This window comes from Eleginops maclovinus, chromosome 13 (assembly GCF_036324505.1).
Source record: "Eleginops maclovinus isolate JMC-PN-2008 ecotype Puerto Natales chromosome 13, JC_Emac_rtc_rv5, whole genome shotgun sequence".
In the NCBI taxonomy this organism is placed as follows: Eukaryota; Metazoa; Chordata; class Actinopteri; order Perciformes; family Eleginopidae; genus Eleginops; species Eleginops maclovinus.
Window position 1 is genome coordinate 10,093,333 of NC_086361.1, and position 16,090 is coordinate 10,109,422.

General features: G+C 41.3%; 1 protein-coding gene across 1 annotated transcript in view; it reads right to left on the minus strand.

Annotated features, from left to right (window-relative positions):
• Positions 1-16,090, minus strand: part of med30 (mediator complex subunit 30) — a 32,568-nt gene that overhangs the window by 10,457 nt on the left and 6,021 nt on the right. Inside the window, exon 4 of the mRNA XM_063900102.1 lies at positions 13,120-13,227. Within this exon, the coding sequence (XP_063756172.1) occupies positions 13,120-13,227 (108 nt within the window). The remainder of the gene's footprint in view (positions 1-13,119; positions 13,228-16,090) is intronic.

Here is a 16,090-nt window from a genome sequence, read left to right on the forward strand (position 1 = left end):
TGGTTCAGGAGAGCAAACAGGTTAATTTGTACACAGGAGCAGATTAGCTACAGCAGCTTGGAGACTGATAAGGAGAATAAAATTCACATCACAACCTTCTGGGTTTCTAATGTGTTGACTGCATATAAATGATCACCTAATCCGAGACAAACCAACAGACAGTCAAAGCCCTGGTTGCAGCAGGTAGAGCCTAACAGATATGTGACTTTTGGGACTAGAACCATATTAACATGGGAAAGTAAAAACTCAAATAAACACATTTATTAGAAAATGCCCTGCTAGTTTGTGAGTTAGAGAGATCTACAGAGAAAGTGACAGAAAACATTGAAAGACAGTAAATACTTAACACTGAACTTTCAGAGTAATGAAAATAGTATAGTTTTTATAACAGTTAAATATGAATTCATCAAAAATTAAATAGGGAAATGGTAAAAAGATTTGAATCAAAAACTGATTATTTTCTGTCCAGGTTTGAATCAGACACACATTCTTTCACATCATCCCCTCTTTCTCCGCCTTTCCTGTATATTTTCCCTTAAAGGGAAACAAGCCAAAAATAAAAAAAACTTCCACAGAGGACACATTGATCCTCACTGCAAACAATAACAACTCGAAAAATACACTTCCTGCAAATTCAATAGGAGGACGTCCCATTTTACATCTTTGCTTCTTACTAGCTAGTTTATGACGGACCAAAGCAGACTGCATTGTGGAGGTAGCTGTAGAGAGTGACGGCTCTCTTGTGAGGGCTGATTTGTATACTGGAGAAGATGTTTTATGTTTGAGTGTTGAAAGCTTGAAGCCAAAATTCTCAGAGTGATACCCGCTGTCTCAATCTCGCAGCCGTCCGGACATCATTCTTTCATCTCTGTTAGATGTCTGTCAGGAGCTTAAATCATCTGAGGCCAAGCTGAACACCTCGTCTCAAACGCATTTCCACAAGGTATGGCAGAGCTTAAACCAACATTTGGAATTCTTGTTTTATTTAAATGAGCAAAAGTTGTACCTGGTACTTTCTTGGTTACACTTCAGTCAAGGTTCCGAGCAAACCGAGCCGTTAAACGCTGAATTGAAAACACTGCAGACCACTGATTGGTCAGAGGGAATTGTCAATAGAATTGAGCTGAACCATGCAGTGGAAATGAGGCATAAGTAAACATGATACTTCAAGGTTGTTTTTCCTAATTGGGAGTGGAAGCTTTCTATGGGGTTGAAAAAAACTGGCATTTAAATGTTCTTCAAGTGCCAAAAACATTTCTTCAGACGTCAAAAGCATCTTGCGACTCACTGAAGTGTTAAATTAGTACAATCACTCTCACAAACTTAACATCAGCTCCCTTTATGGCACCTCTCCAACAAATTAATATTGGCTCTAATTACCACTTTCGCTTTAAGAGTGAAGGTAGCGGTAGGGGGTGAAAAAAGGAAAAAGAGAAAGGCAGGCAGGCAGATTTCTACAGCGATAAAAGAGGTAATTCCACACGCAGGAGATGTTGTTCATTTAGTGTGAGAAAGAGTTGAGGTCTAAACAGGCATGTTAATAATATTTCACCTACACACAAAGCAGTTTCTCAAGTTCAAATGTAAATATTCCTGCCAACACCTGAGCAAGCAGCTTTCCCTCTACTAAATAGAAAAAAGCAGAACAAAAAAGTGATGACAGGGTTTGATCACAAAAACACAGACAGGCTTCAGGTGATGTAACATGCCCACATCACAGGCAAGGCAAGTTTTGAAGCACGTTTCATATGTGAAGACAAGTCGCATGCAACAAATACATAAAAGAAGAAAGGATCTTCAATCTTATCTTGACAAACTCTGACCAGAAAATCCGTAGACAAATTAACCTATTCACTTCAGTAACAGAGGACACCACATAGCTTTTTGTTTATTTCATAATCCCCATTTCATTTCGATTGCAGAGTAAAACACGGTTAGGCTTTTTCTTACTGGACCAAGAAGACAACAAGCGAGATTATTTTGATGAGTTTGTTTCCTCTGGACTGTCAAAATGATTGTAAAACCCAATATTCATTATATTTAAACAAACCACTGACAATTCCACAGGATATATCTAATCAACAAAAGAAATCCTCGGATGGTGCCACTGTAGATGCATACGTCTGACTGCCACTGCACCAGTGGAGGTGGTGCCTCCCTGGATGAGACTTGGAGAGAAGACAGAGACCCTGACCTCCTCCACATACTGTTCACTGGACTCCAGATTCTGCTAGGAAGTGAGGAGGCAGACGAGGTACTTTTCAATCCTCCAAGCCACAACCGCACCACCACATCAAATACTGCTGCCAATGCGACACAACTTCCTATGTTTCAGCAATCATCCTCCACAAAGGAAACATCAGTTTTTCAAGTCTATAAACTAAAGAAAGACTTATACAAGTTGGATTCCAATGAGTTCTTCTTCTGCATGTTTTTTGAACATTGATTGAGAACTCAGGGTAATCTTTTTCAAGAATGTTTCAACAATAAAACTTTGTACTGATTTGTCATTTTTGTGTTTCCTTTTGAGCAAACAAGAGACTTAAAAAAAACCTTCTGAACTTCTTTCCATCAGAATGCTTAACTCAGTCCTCTAACCTCTGTATATCCTCAGTCCTGTCTGGCACAATGTCCTGAGAGAATCCTTTGCATCATTACTGTATCAATCACACCGGATGATGCCGATCTTTTTCTGCCGCTCCACATTTTACCTAATTTTTCAAATGTACTTGTTGTGAATTATAACATTTTGCATCCCTTGAATCCTTTTAGAATTTACAGTTTTAAGACAATAAGTGTCAAAAGCCAAATCTTTACACAAGTGAACCTACAGTAGCTTACGTATTATTTAAGCTTGTAACCAGGCAAAACTTACTTTATGTTCCAAGAACATGCCTGACCTATCTCTGTTAGAAGTTTATAAAATTCTGCCTCCTACAATTATTTGTTTTTTACAGCAGTCTCAAAAGCTTACCTCATGTGCCTTTTTCTAAGGTTACACAGGTACAAAACTGATGTACACAATACAGCAATACAAGCTAAATATAATCTTCAACCTACTTGAAGCCTTATGTTTATGTAAACAATAGTCAGACAATGGTTTAGAAAGAAACTAATTGCTTACATAGCCCTTAAACACTGTAACACAAAGCAGAAATAATTGGGGTTGCGATTGACACTAAATGCAGCAAAATACTAGGAAAACACGTATTCGCCCAAAAAACCCAGCACTGATTCCTCCTCCGCAAGAGCTTTGCGGCTACACTGCCCCTCTGACCCCTGCAAAACAATTAAAAAGCCCTTGGCATTGAGGGAGCCTCTAATGGGCCACATATGAGGCGGCTAATAAGACAGAGGTACAGACACCTGCTGTGCACAGACTACTAATTCTGGAGCCTGAACATAGCGATGAAAGATGGGAAGGGAAAGAGGGAGACAGAAATGGAGAGGAAGTGGAGCACAACAGGGGGGGAAAACATCCATGGGAGTGGAAAGAGAAACAAAAAGAGAAAAGAAAAAAGGGAGCCAGGGAATCAGGGAGCAAAGCAAGATGGATGGAAAGAGAGCATCTGCCAACCAAGCTGCATCCCTCTCTCCCGGTCTTATTACAGTTAGGAGGGTGCGTTTGTTTATCACCAGGCCTCGGCAGACTCCCTGCTCTTCAGATAAAACTAACCGCAAGTGCCACTGGAATTCATTACACACACACGCACACACGCACATGGTGACAGCCAGCTCGCACAGGTCTGGTGAGGAGAGAAGAGCCAGACAGTGGATAGCATTTTTTGTATTTGAAATTACAAACATCTCCCTGCTTTTCATTTCTCCCTTTCTCATTTGAATAAAGAGGACAGACGCGGTAATTAACGGGGTATTAAAAAAAGCAAGGCAGTGTGCGGTAAGAGAGGGAGGGGAGGATGAGGAGGTTGGTGAGGGGCATGGGAGAGGGAGCGGCAGCAGAGTGAGAGAGATAGTAACTAAGAGAGGGGAGAGAAAGTGAGGAGCTGTGGAGAATTAATAACAGGCCAGATCTCTCCAAGGCCTCCTTAATGGGCTGTGACAGGAATTTATTCACACTTAGGCTGGTATTAAATCAAACGCGAGGCGAGTGGCGGTGGCAGGCTGCAGGAGCGTGGTGGTGCATGGGGGGGGAAGGTGCAGCGGGGGTCTGCCATGTCACACAGGTCCAGCATTACAACCTCCCCTGCAGGGCGGAGGGTCATGACCAAGGCCTCTGGGATAGATAGAAGGATGGAGAGATGGAGAGAGAAAGGGCCGTATGAAGAGAACAAACGATGAGTGATGTGCCAATGACAAGAGCGCCTGTCCCACGCCCCAGATGGAATGATTATCAAGTAGTCCGGAGAGCCGCTATGAATCACCCGTCCTCCATTCTGCAAAATGCACCGTCACTCAACCAGACAGCCAGCCAGTCAGTGGATCCGTCTGCGAGGCAGGCAGAAAGCAGGCTGTAACCACCGACTTGGACAGCACTTGCTACAAGACAGCTGGTCCAAAATGGAAGCTGCTCAACACAGAAAGTGCCGTCCAAATTAGCACCCGGTGAAAAAATTCGGCTGGCAAAGTTACTTGTCATATTTGTTGTTTCCTTCCATTAATTGGCATGGGCCCAGACATGCAGGATATTCATTAGTGCTGTAATTTGTGGTCACTCGGGTGCCACAGAATTGGGTGTATTTTTATTGGAGCGGCAACAGTGTGTGTTTACGGGGAAGAGACCCTGAATTGATATGCACGATCACATTCTACAGCACCAGAGGTCTGCAGCACAGAGATTGAGCAATCACAACCCATTAGGCACCAATGAATTATGGCTAATGCATCTTAAACATTTATGCAAACACTGTTGACTTTCACACATGCTCAAATTACTTTCTTTTCATCATACACACACATGATTTGCAGCTTACGATGTGCAAAAGAGTGAGCACTGAGACACCTTACATACAATATAAGAATATTGCACAAAGACAAAGAAGCACACAACCACATTAACATGCAGGCACACTGCGGGAATGTATCCATTCAAACACACTTAAATTCAAATACATATTGTTACACACAGCATGCCTCCTTGTGAAGACACTTGTGGAGAGTGATGAGAGTAATGCCTCCCCCATCCTCCTCCTCCAACGCTGGGCAGATTGCATCACCATCCGTCAGCCAGACTCCGACAAACAGCAATTACCCCAATCGACAGATAACGAGAGCAAGGCTATCACTCACAGCCAGGACACCCCATAAAGCAGCCAGACATTACCATGGAGGAGTCATTTATCTGCCTCTCTTCCAGCTATCCCCCACCTCCACCACCACTCCAACCCAAGCTGATCTTTACTTCTACTACCTGTTCAACGCCATCAGCTTGGGGGGTGGGCTTCAAGCTTCAATTGAAAAGAAGTAGGGTGATGGGACTGCTGTTATGGGGGCTGGAATGACTTGGAGTGACAGCTAGGGTTGGGCAATAAATAATCTTGAAAAATGTTCCTGATAAAATCCTAACCATGATAGGTTTATGAGATTTATTTTCAATTTGTACCTTTTTTTTCCTCACCCTACATAAACACTAGATGAACAACAAATACATCGTAGGCACGATAAATAGTTTTGAGCCAAACCATAGTCTTGAACTTCTCCCTATCCCCTTTAGATTGAGCAGGCACGGCCAGTGAAAGTCAATATACAGACATTTAAAAAAACAAGAAACCTACAATATCGCAATACTTTCATCATGTTTTGTACTCCATAACTCTTTCGATTATTTCATATTATAGCACTTTATTATTCTGGCAAGGCAACTGACTGGAAAATTTGCGCAACCTGTTGTTGATTTTGATTTTTAAATTAATTTACATCTTCCTATGCAGATTTTTCCTGGAAACTCTGTAAATATTTTCTAATTTTTTGCAAAATGCATAAATAAAAGGAATAAATGCTAAATGTTTCTGGTTTCCGGCTTCATGATGTAATACTGAAGCTTTGAGTTTAAGATTGGACAACTAGCCTTTTTAGGAGTTGGTTTGAGAATTCCCCATAGAATGAATCAAGAAAAGGCAGATGTCAATTGAAGGATCTCTAATTGCTCACCATTAATCAATAAAGTGTTTCACTAGGTAATTTCACTAGTTGTAATGATTGCCTTGGTGGTACTTCCAATGGATATTCTCTAATCTGGGGTTTAAACTTAAATAGATTCATGTTTACTTTAATTGAAAGCATTTCACAGAGGCTACCAATTGACGCACCAATCCCAACCTCACTAAGACTCGCCCCTGCCGTCACATTCGTATTGTGTGGGTATGGTAGCAAACCTCAGAATTCAATATGTCCTTTGGTGATGTTACAGATACTAAGTCAATATTTCTGCAGACTATAGCAGAAACCCGGCTGTAGACAAGGATTAAGAAGGGATTGAACAGTGTGAACATTTAGGGTTGGGCCAACACTTCTGCTTTCCAATATTCCCTTTTGGAGCACAGAACACACACTTCAATGGCTTCCTCAGATCAGTGCCGTCAGTCAAAATGTGACACAGGATGGGGTGTCTGTCCCAAGGTTATTCCACTCCGAACAGAGCGTACAAATATCCCCATCCATGGATTTAGAATCCTATTACCCTGCCACCCTATCACACCCTTCCCGTGAAGATGCAGTATATCATTGCTCATTATTTACAGCAGTAAGTGAATTGAAATTTTGATAGAAGGCTTCTTTGCAAAAAAATAAGTCTGCTTTCGGGTAAATATGAGCTAAGCAATAGAAAACCAGTGTGACATATCTGGTGGAGAGTTTGAGGCATGATTGGACTTATCTTTTGACTTATGCATCAATCTTCTCTCTTTCTCTCTCCCTCACTCGGCACCCTGTTACAGAAGGCATCATATTTTCCCCTCTGTAGCTGAATTTCATCAGTCTTCTGTTATTCCTTTTGAAGACCTTATCTGAATGTGAACAGCTTAACGCTGACAATCCTCAGCTGTCGACACATCTATCAATCCATTCTTTCATCTATCTTTTAACCTGTCTCTTCTTTCCTGTAAACCCCAGTCTCCTGCCATCACTATACACACTTTCATTCATTTTGAAAAGAATGACATTACTGGCATTTTTTTACCACCTGTTTGTTTGTCTGAGTGTCCCCTCGTCCTTTACCCTCCACTCCACACATCTACTCTAAGTGACAACACAGCTATTTGTCTGGTCATCCATCCACCTTCAAACACCTTTCCATTTCTCTCTCCTTTTAATCAACAGAGGCTTTCTTTCCAACTATTTCTTCCTTCATCACATATCTCTCTTCTATCACTCCATCAACCTTTTCATGGTAACATTTCACTGCCATTTAGCTCTCTTTCAATTTTTTTACCCTCCTCCAAATCATCCCCCTCTCATCCCGAACTACCCTGTCTGGCGGGAGTGACTGCAGCAGATGTAGCCAAGCCACAAACATCTGCTTCCCCCTGTACCGCTGCATCTCTACTCTGCTGATCACACTAACAGCTTAAACTCCCCAAAGCTTGCTGTCCTTATTGCGGCCTTAATGTGCAGCTGGGCAACCCGGTCAAAATCACAGCTAAATATGCTGTGAAAACATGAGGCATACACTGGATTTCCGCTGGGCCAGACTGAAAAGCTGTCTTTCAGATGAGTTCAAGTTGTCCCCTGGGTATGGCTGGGCGATACGATCGAAATTATAATATAACATTTCCTCAATAAGACATCGAGAAATGTCCATCTACTGCAAGCAAGATACACCGCTTAACAACCAGTCATGTAAAATAAACACTGTTGGTCATCTGGCTGCTGTTTTGGTACGGCAAATCAATAAACAGAGGGCGGGAACTCAACTGTTACATTGTTTAATGTAAAGTAATGTGGCCTAATGATGTAATAAGAGGTATGAGGTGTGCTGATAAACCCACAACCCGTAATAACAATTACCAGGTTTGGTTTTGTGTAGCTCCTCATATTGTTAGTCCTTCTCAACAGCTACTCATTATTCCAAAGGTTACCGAAATATCACAAACAAAGCAGCGTTAACGCGGCGGGGAGAACAAGACCACTATTAAAAATGCATAAAATAAGCAGGTTTCCTAAGAAAAGGCAAAAGTTTTAGGAAAAAGGAAATACACTCAATCTGTCTGAATGTAAACACAACTCCCTTAAGGTGTCTTAAAGGGAACAGCGGCCAGAAATCAACCTTATTAAATCAAGACTAGTCATAAAGAAGTAGACGAGGGAAAACAGGCTTTGCACGACAACAAGTGAGATCTGACAAAAAATCTATATCAACGCATCCTTTTTATATTTCACTTTAAAATAAGTGTGTGTACACACTGTTCAGTATAATGAGATGGGTTTTGTTATAGATGTGCTGCATAACCAGTTCCTTCTGTGTGTCAGATTTCACAATGTGTGAAAGCTTGCCCTCAGCGTATTGGGTATTCTGTCTTCTCAATCTCTATATACTTGGATAATTTGACGGAATTCAATTTGCATGCTAATGCTTTGCATAGGGAGGAGGTCATACTATAAACAACGTTATTTATCATAGCCATTTACAGCTCTCTAATAGACACAATAACATTTACTTCCAAGTTCAGTATTTTATGTACTGGAAAGAAAACTGAGGAAAGATTTGCATTGATCCTGAAAACCTATTCCTGTATTTCAGTCCAGTAGTACTTGGTTATTTATCTACCACAACATCAGCAGGCTCTTGTTGTACTCTTTGTGGCTTTGTGTGAAAAGGCCATGCAGTTTGTTTTTGATGGGCTGAGTGCAGCTGAGCGCAGGGTTCACTACAATGTTTCACTTTAGTGTTAACATTTAAAAGCAGCCAGGGGAGCCATGGTGCTCTCTTAAAAATAACCAATTCTCATCTCTGCGGCTGACACTCCTGACCTTGGCCCATTATCATTGCAGCACACTCAGAAGCCTTGGCATGCACAATCTGTACAGAGCCGGCACAATGCACATACAAAGAGAGGAAACAGAGAGGGGCTTCAGCATGTGCACACTGAAAGCCTGTGTCAAAGCAAATGCAAACACAATCTTCTCTCTCTGAAGAAAGAACAAAAGCTCTTTCTCGATCTCTTGCACTCAATATACACACAAACATAGAGTACACACAAACAAAAGAAATCTGTGACAGACGAAGCAAAGTAAAAAGGCCTAAATAATGCATGATGTGTTTTACTTGAACCTTTGCCACGCTCCACTGTCCATAACTACTGTACTCGGATGAGATATGGGAGCAGTAAGGGAGGTATTGTGCCCGACTCCTGGCTGTATACCTCACCTGCATGTATGCAGGATTTGCGCTTCATCGACCCAGGGCTTTTATTAGCACACAGCGCTTTAATGTCATGTTGATGGGCCCGATTCCAAGAGAGGGATTAAACCTAATCCAGGACTCAAAAATAATCTATCATGGTGAATGCCAAAACAGGCAGCGTTGGTCAGTGTAAAGAGGACATGTGTTGTGCTTCACTGGTCAGCTCAGCCAGGCTCTGAAGCAGTTTGACAAAATAACACATCTCCAAACATTCATTATTGTATTTTCTTTGTTAAGTATGTCAATAGAAATGTGAAAGATCCTGCCTTTATTTTGATTGGGTATGGGTTGCCCCAAACCAGAGTGTTGTACCTACAGTATGCTGACAACTACAATACATACAATATCAGTGGTTGATAAAAAGTGTAAGGCAACATCAGACTTTAATTAAATATTGCTTTTCTAACTTTGTGAAACAACACGTAGCAAATAAGTACTTAAATATCAAAAAACTGAGTAGGTTTTTTTTTTTGTTAATGATAGCTGATCCCTGATTGGCCGAATTGTCACCAATACTTTATCCAGCTACATGAGTCAGACATCAGTAATGCATCGGTGCACCCTTTATGTGAAGCTCCTTGAGAATTCACTGTATTTTAAAGTGTGCTATTCTCACTGGCCACTTTGCTAGGTCCACCTGTTCAACTACTCACATGGAGGCACTCAATGCATGAAGACATGGTCAAGACGACCAATTTGTGTGGGTTCACCAAAACTGTACAATAGAAGATTGGAAAAATGTTGCCTGGTCTGATGGGTCATGATTTCTGCTGCGACATTCAGACGGTTTGGTCAAAATGTGGCTTAACCAACATGAGAGCATGGATCCATCCTGCCTTGTATCAACGGTTCAGGCTTCTGGTGGTGGTGGTGTTATGGTGTAAGGGATATTTTCTTGGCAGGCCCATTAGTACCAATTTAGCATCGTTTAAACGCCACAGCCTACCTGATTATTGTTGCTGACCAGGTCCATTCCTTTATGACCACAGTGTCTTCTGATGGCTACTTCCAGCACGATAACTCGCCATGTCACAAAGCTTAAATTATATCCAACTGGTTTCTTGAACATGACATGAGTTCACTGTACTTAAATGGCCTCCACAGTCACCAGATCTAAATCCTATAGAGTACCTTTGGGATGTGGTGGTACGAGAGATTTGCGTCATGGATGTGCAGCAGACAAATCTGAAGCAACTGCGTGATGCTATCATGTCAATATGGACCAAAAGCTCTGAGGAATGTTTCCAGCACCTTGTTGAGTCGATGCCACGAAGAATTAAGGAAGTTCTGAAGGCAAAAGGGGGTCCAACCCGCACTAGCAAGGTGTACCTAATAAAGTGGCTGGTAAGTATAAATTAAATGTGTATTTGGAGTTATCTTTCTCGCTCCGTCTTGATTGTAGCCATAAAAACATTTAAACACTGTACCTCTCAAATGTAACAGAAATATTTTTGAACCTTATCTTTATCTTTATCATCTTTCAGATTTCCATTAAATTCCACTCCATTTTGGCTGTCTCTATGGTCGACAATATCCTGCAACAGCCACTCAATGTACAGTATTAGAGTGCAGTAATTACCCGTCAATGTTGTAGTTTCCATTGTGAGTGGCGCTGACTATCATTACCATGCTGGATTCAAATTGCCTTCCCACGCACAAGGGATTCCCGAGAAATGATGCATGAATGAATCCTGATTTACGGTTTGTTGTTATTGTATACCTTCAGATTACTACAAATGCAAAGCTACTTTCTACTGCTGCTGCTTCACATTAAAATCATCCAAAGCACGGGGTGGCTTTTTTTATGAAGCATTCACAGAAACTCAAATTTTTTCCCAAGGTTAGCTTTGACATCAAAAAAAGACATAATATTTCTGCCAGTGGTTTAAGAAACAGCTACCACTTCAGTCAAAAAATACAGGGCTTTTAGAATAAATCTTACACTAAATGCTTGTAAGATTATGCAGCTTGATTAAGGATGAGTTAGTTCACAGCCTCATCATCAACATAATTCTGTCTTGTTTTTATATTCTTGGATTATGTTTAGTTATTGACTCTCTTTGCATTTTCATGCTCAATCCACCTTGTTTATCAGTAGCATGTAAGCCATGACTCAGGATTCAATTCTCCAACAAACTTTGAGACTTTGACTGACAAAGTGGCGTGTCAGTTTGAAGAAAAGCTCTCTGCTCTGCGCTTCAGCATGTCATAAAGCAGCCTCTCTATTAGACCTGGGCTAAAACATATCTGACAGTGAATACATTTGAAAAAGCTCTTAGGTGTGTTTGATGTCCGCCGAAAGCTCTTAGGTGTGTTTGATGTCCACCACTCCGGAAGTGAACACCTTACTCATGACATATAAAAAAAGTCAATTCATATTTCACTCATGCTCACATATAAAACACCATCTGCAGCTTTCTTGCTCAAGTTGGCTCTTTGAAACTAACAGAAAGACCATTCAATTTTTGGATTATACTCATACACTAGATTACATATATATCTGACACATACTAGTATTTAGCACACATTCGTTTTGACAAGGGGTGGTAATCAAGTTCAATTTTTTAGCTAATTAATTACATCATATGTTGATTAATAAATCAAATTAATCCCTTAAATCACATCAACACAACCTGGAAAAGGCCCCTATTTTAAAAAAACGTACACTATCATTGCACATGAGTAAAGCATTGAATAGGTAAAACCCTAACGCTAACCCTAACCCAACTTACTACGATACAATGGCAGCTGAAAATGGTATGTTGTGTTTCTAAAACCCGCCTGAAGACAGCAGGAGGAAACCTTCTCAAACTCCCATGACCGCTCCACTTACCCTATGAAATAGGTAAACTCACTGTAATAAATGACTGCTCCCGTAACACATAGTTAAGCTCTATTAGCATATGGTATTTAGAAAAGATGTTGAAATTTATTTTGATGACAGCGAAGGATATCCTGTGATCCAAGTCTTAAATCCGAGGTTAAATTAGGCTTATGGTTTAAAAATGCTAAAGAGATGGAGACACTGAAAACACATACTGCATTCTGCTTTAAACTTGGAACCATCACACTATTTGGCCAGTCCATAGGTTCTCTGTGATATGTATTTGAACAAGTTTAGAGTAAGCTAGCCCAACAACATCCAGAGTCTTCAGCATCTACCCCTACGTCACCTTTTCACTTTCAGTGACCTCCATAGGAGAGTTGGGCAGATGTCAGCCAAATAAAACTAAACACCTTGTACCACCAGCAAAAACACTAAATGAATGTACATCCAAATAAGACCTTAGGATGTTATTTTCCCAGCATATTGAACCCTTTGTACACTTCACCCTATAAAAAAACAGTAAAGTTTACCAACTAGATCCTCTAAATGTTGTTTTGTAGAAACCACATATTCATAATCTAGATGGCTGCTAACCAAAAACTGAAAAGAGGGCTATTAAGGCTTAAGGGTTTATGATGTCGGGTAAAATTACTAATCCGTAATGAATTCCACGCTTAATTATTTTTCTTATCTTTGAGATGATGTTAAGAGTTTTTTTTCTTAAGCTCAGGTAGATTTGAAATGTCTGGGGGCACATGAATTTCAGAGCTGAGCTTAAACTTCACTAATCTGAAACATCATGTTAAGCTGTGATACGAATCTTGAGATCGCTTTTTCTTTTTACCAGCCCTGGGTTTTTAATTCATTTACCTCGAACTGGGAATAAAACCTGTATCCAAACAGTGCTGTGCTTTTGAGAAACAGAACACAATACCTTGTTGACCTCCAGGATTTCTCTCCTCTCCTCGGTGGCGGGGCGGTTCTGGCTGGCTGAGCGATCCTCATGTTTGGAGTTGTCATCCTCCACAAAGGGTATCAGTTGCTGGAAAGAGAGACAGCAAACAATAATCCAGCTATATTATTGACTGTAAAACAATATGACTGCAAGAGGATAACTTCGAAAATGCTTGGATTGAATTGAGTTTATCATTTACAGTAGTACAGCTCACACAGCAACTAAAACTCATAGCGGTTTTTACTTTAGTGGCAGTCAACTCCATTTCAAGAAAGGTTGTGAACTACTGTGTGTCTTCCTTTTTGTTCCTTTCCTCCCTTCTTCGGTCATGCATGGTGTTGCATATACACATATTCCCTATATGCTCGCTGAGTACATTTATAGGTCAGAGCTACGTGCGTTTGAGCAAGCTCAACCTGTAACTGCACTGAAGGCATCCCTGTGCTGTCTGATAATCTCTTCTCCATGAAGTGAGGTGAAAATGGGGATTCTACATAAAGCTGTTGAACACAGGCTGAGTCTCAGCTGTCTCTCTTCAACGTGCGGAGAGACTGTACAGAGCGGGAGAATGAGTGGGAGATTAATTCTTTTTTAAACGCTGTGTGTGCTTGACCTTGTCTGCTTGACACTACAGCGAGGCTGATGTGTGAGACCCTTCAGGCGAGTCGGTGTTCCTGAGAGCCGACAGGGTCACCGCCTGCTGCTTTACATCACACTGCCCCCCAGTGGGCGCTTCAGAAAGGAAGAGGCTGCAGACTCATCAAGTAATGCGTGGATGACTTGAGAACACACTGTTCCTGGGTAATCGTACATGGAAGACATAAAAAGTCCTACACTAAGAGTGTGTGATCGATGACAAGCTTGATCTTTGTAAAGCTGCTGAATGCACACACAGTGTAAATGCAGATAAATGTCTGCGCTATTGTGCAGAGGTTCCAGGAAATGTAGCTTATCAGTTATGTTGACATAAAGTCAATTTTATAGTTTAACACTCTCAAAAACCCACAAACCATTTTTCAGACATAAGGCACCACTTTTAAGAGGGTTTCTAATAAAGCTGCAAAAACATATTCAGTAGTTTATTAGACTGGAAGCAATGAGTTCCTGTTGCAAGGACAGAAAAACAACTCCAAAGTTTCTTCTCCAAACAAAAACTGTCATACCAGACAAGATCACAAACATAGATTAGGTGGGAAACGCTCCAAAAAACTAGAAGCCAATAAAAACTGCCATATATTCGGAAAACACACCTTGCGTCAATGATGACTTGGCAAGATGAGGATCTAAATCCTGCCAAGTTCTTGATATTATTCTGCCTTTCTACGTCGTTTGACCTGAGGTTGTGCAGCTGGAGTGGAGGCCCTGCGGACACTAGACAATGATTGGAGAAAGCTGCTCAGTCTGGAAGTAATGACTGACTGGTGTTTGAGTAAAGCTAGAGCCGGCCAACATCAAGAATAACATGAACTTAAAAAAAAAAACAAAGGCAGACGGAGAGAGATGAAGACAAACTGAAGAAATGTGAGGGAAGGACTTAAGGATGATGACCAGGAGAGCGGAGAGACAGGTGGGGAAAAAAAGAGCAAGAAAGAAGAGAAAAATAATACAAACAGAAATAAGGAAAGACTGATTACTAGAAACACAAAGATGAAAAGGGTAAGAAATAAAAAGAGCGACAAAAAGATGTCAAAATCTGGATAACTTTCTGTGCTCCTGTCAGTTCCAGGCTGAGTGTCACGCCAAACTGCAACTCCAACTGAGTGTTGCAGTGAGAAAAGACGGCCTGGACATTATATCAGACAGACTATGAGCTTGTCTCTGGCTCGGGGGAACTTCAAGTAGGAAAAGAGGAACGTCTTTGTGTAGATGATTTCAGATCAAAGTCAATTACATATAGAATTGTAAATGCAACGGGTTGATTTGGAAGCTTCTGAGGGGAAAATGAAATATGCTGAGTAGGGTGTGTGTGTGTGTGTGTGTGTGTGTGTGTGTGTGTGTGTGTGTGTGTGTGTGTGTGTGTGTGTGTGTGTGTGTGTGTGTGTGTGTTGGTGCTTGCTTGCGTGAGTCATAACCCCTGCCTCTTCCACAGAAAGATGGATGTGGTTTCCTGCCTGACAGAGAAGAATGAGCTAATGAAGTTCTCCATGTTGCCTGGCTGAGGCAAAACGAAAAGGGTAGAGAAGACAAACTGAAAAAAAATAACAACAGAATTGCGGGGCAAGAGGAGAGGGAAATGAAACAGCGTGGCTGAACAGAGCAGGAAATGACAGAGGGGAGGAACACTTGCACGACACAGAATGGAAAAGCAGAAGAGAGAGCTGGAGAGGAAGAGAGGGAAACAAAGCCAACATGAATAAATAGATTCAAAACAAGACAAGAAAAAGAGGGAGAAAGAAGGAAATGAGGAGAGCCAATATATTAGGGGAGAGAGTGTGAGAGTTTGGGAAAAAGATGAGGAAAAAGCTGCAATGGGGCAGCGAAAAAACGACAGCTGGAAAGAAAAAGGGGAAAGCGCTGACGTGTGCATTTGCTCCAGCTGTTCATTAAACGGGTCTGTTGCTAATTAGGCTGCGATGAGGTCACACTGCCTGAGTCATTGATTCCACTTCCTGTTTCGGGCAGCCAATAGTGAGCGGCTGTCAGGCAGGCACCTGAATTCTGCAGGATGATAAATGGGCATGCATGCCGGAGCCAAAATCAACAACCCAGACAAACACGGTGAGCTGAGCTATTGGCTGGTCAGCACCGGACCGGGCCTCCGCCTGGAGGGAAAACGCATAAACATTAAAATAAGGTGGGAATAAGAAAGGGAATATAGCGAGGTGGAGTAATGAGTCAATGCGGTTTTACACCATTACAGCAAAGGAAAATGTCAAAGTGGGGCATTATAAGGATTTGATTTGGGGGTGCAACTGCAGAGGAGGGTCATTCTAAACAACCACTGGATGGA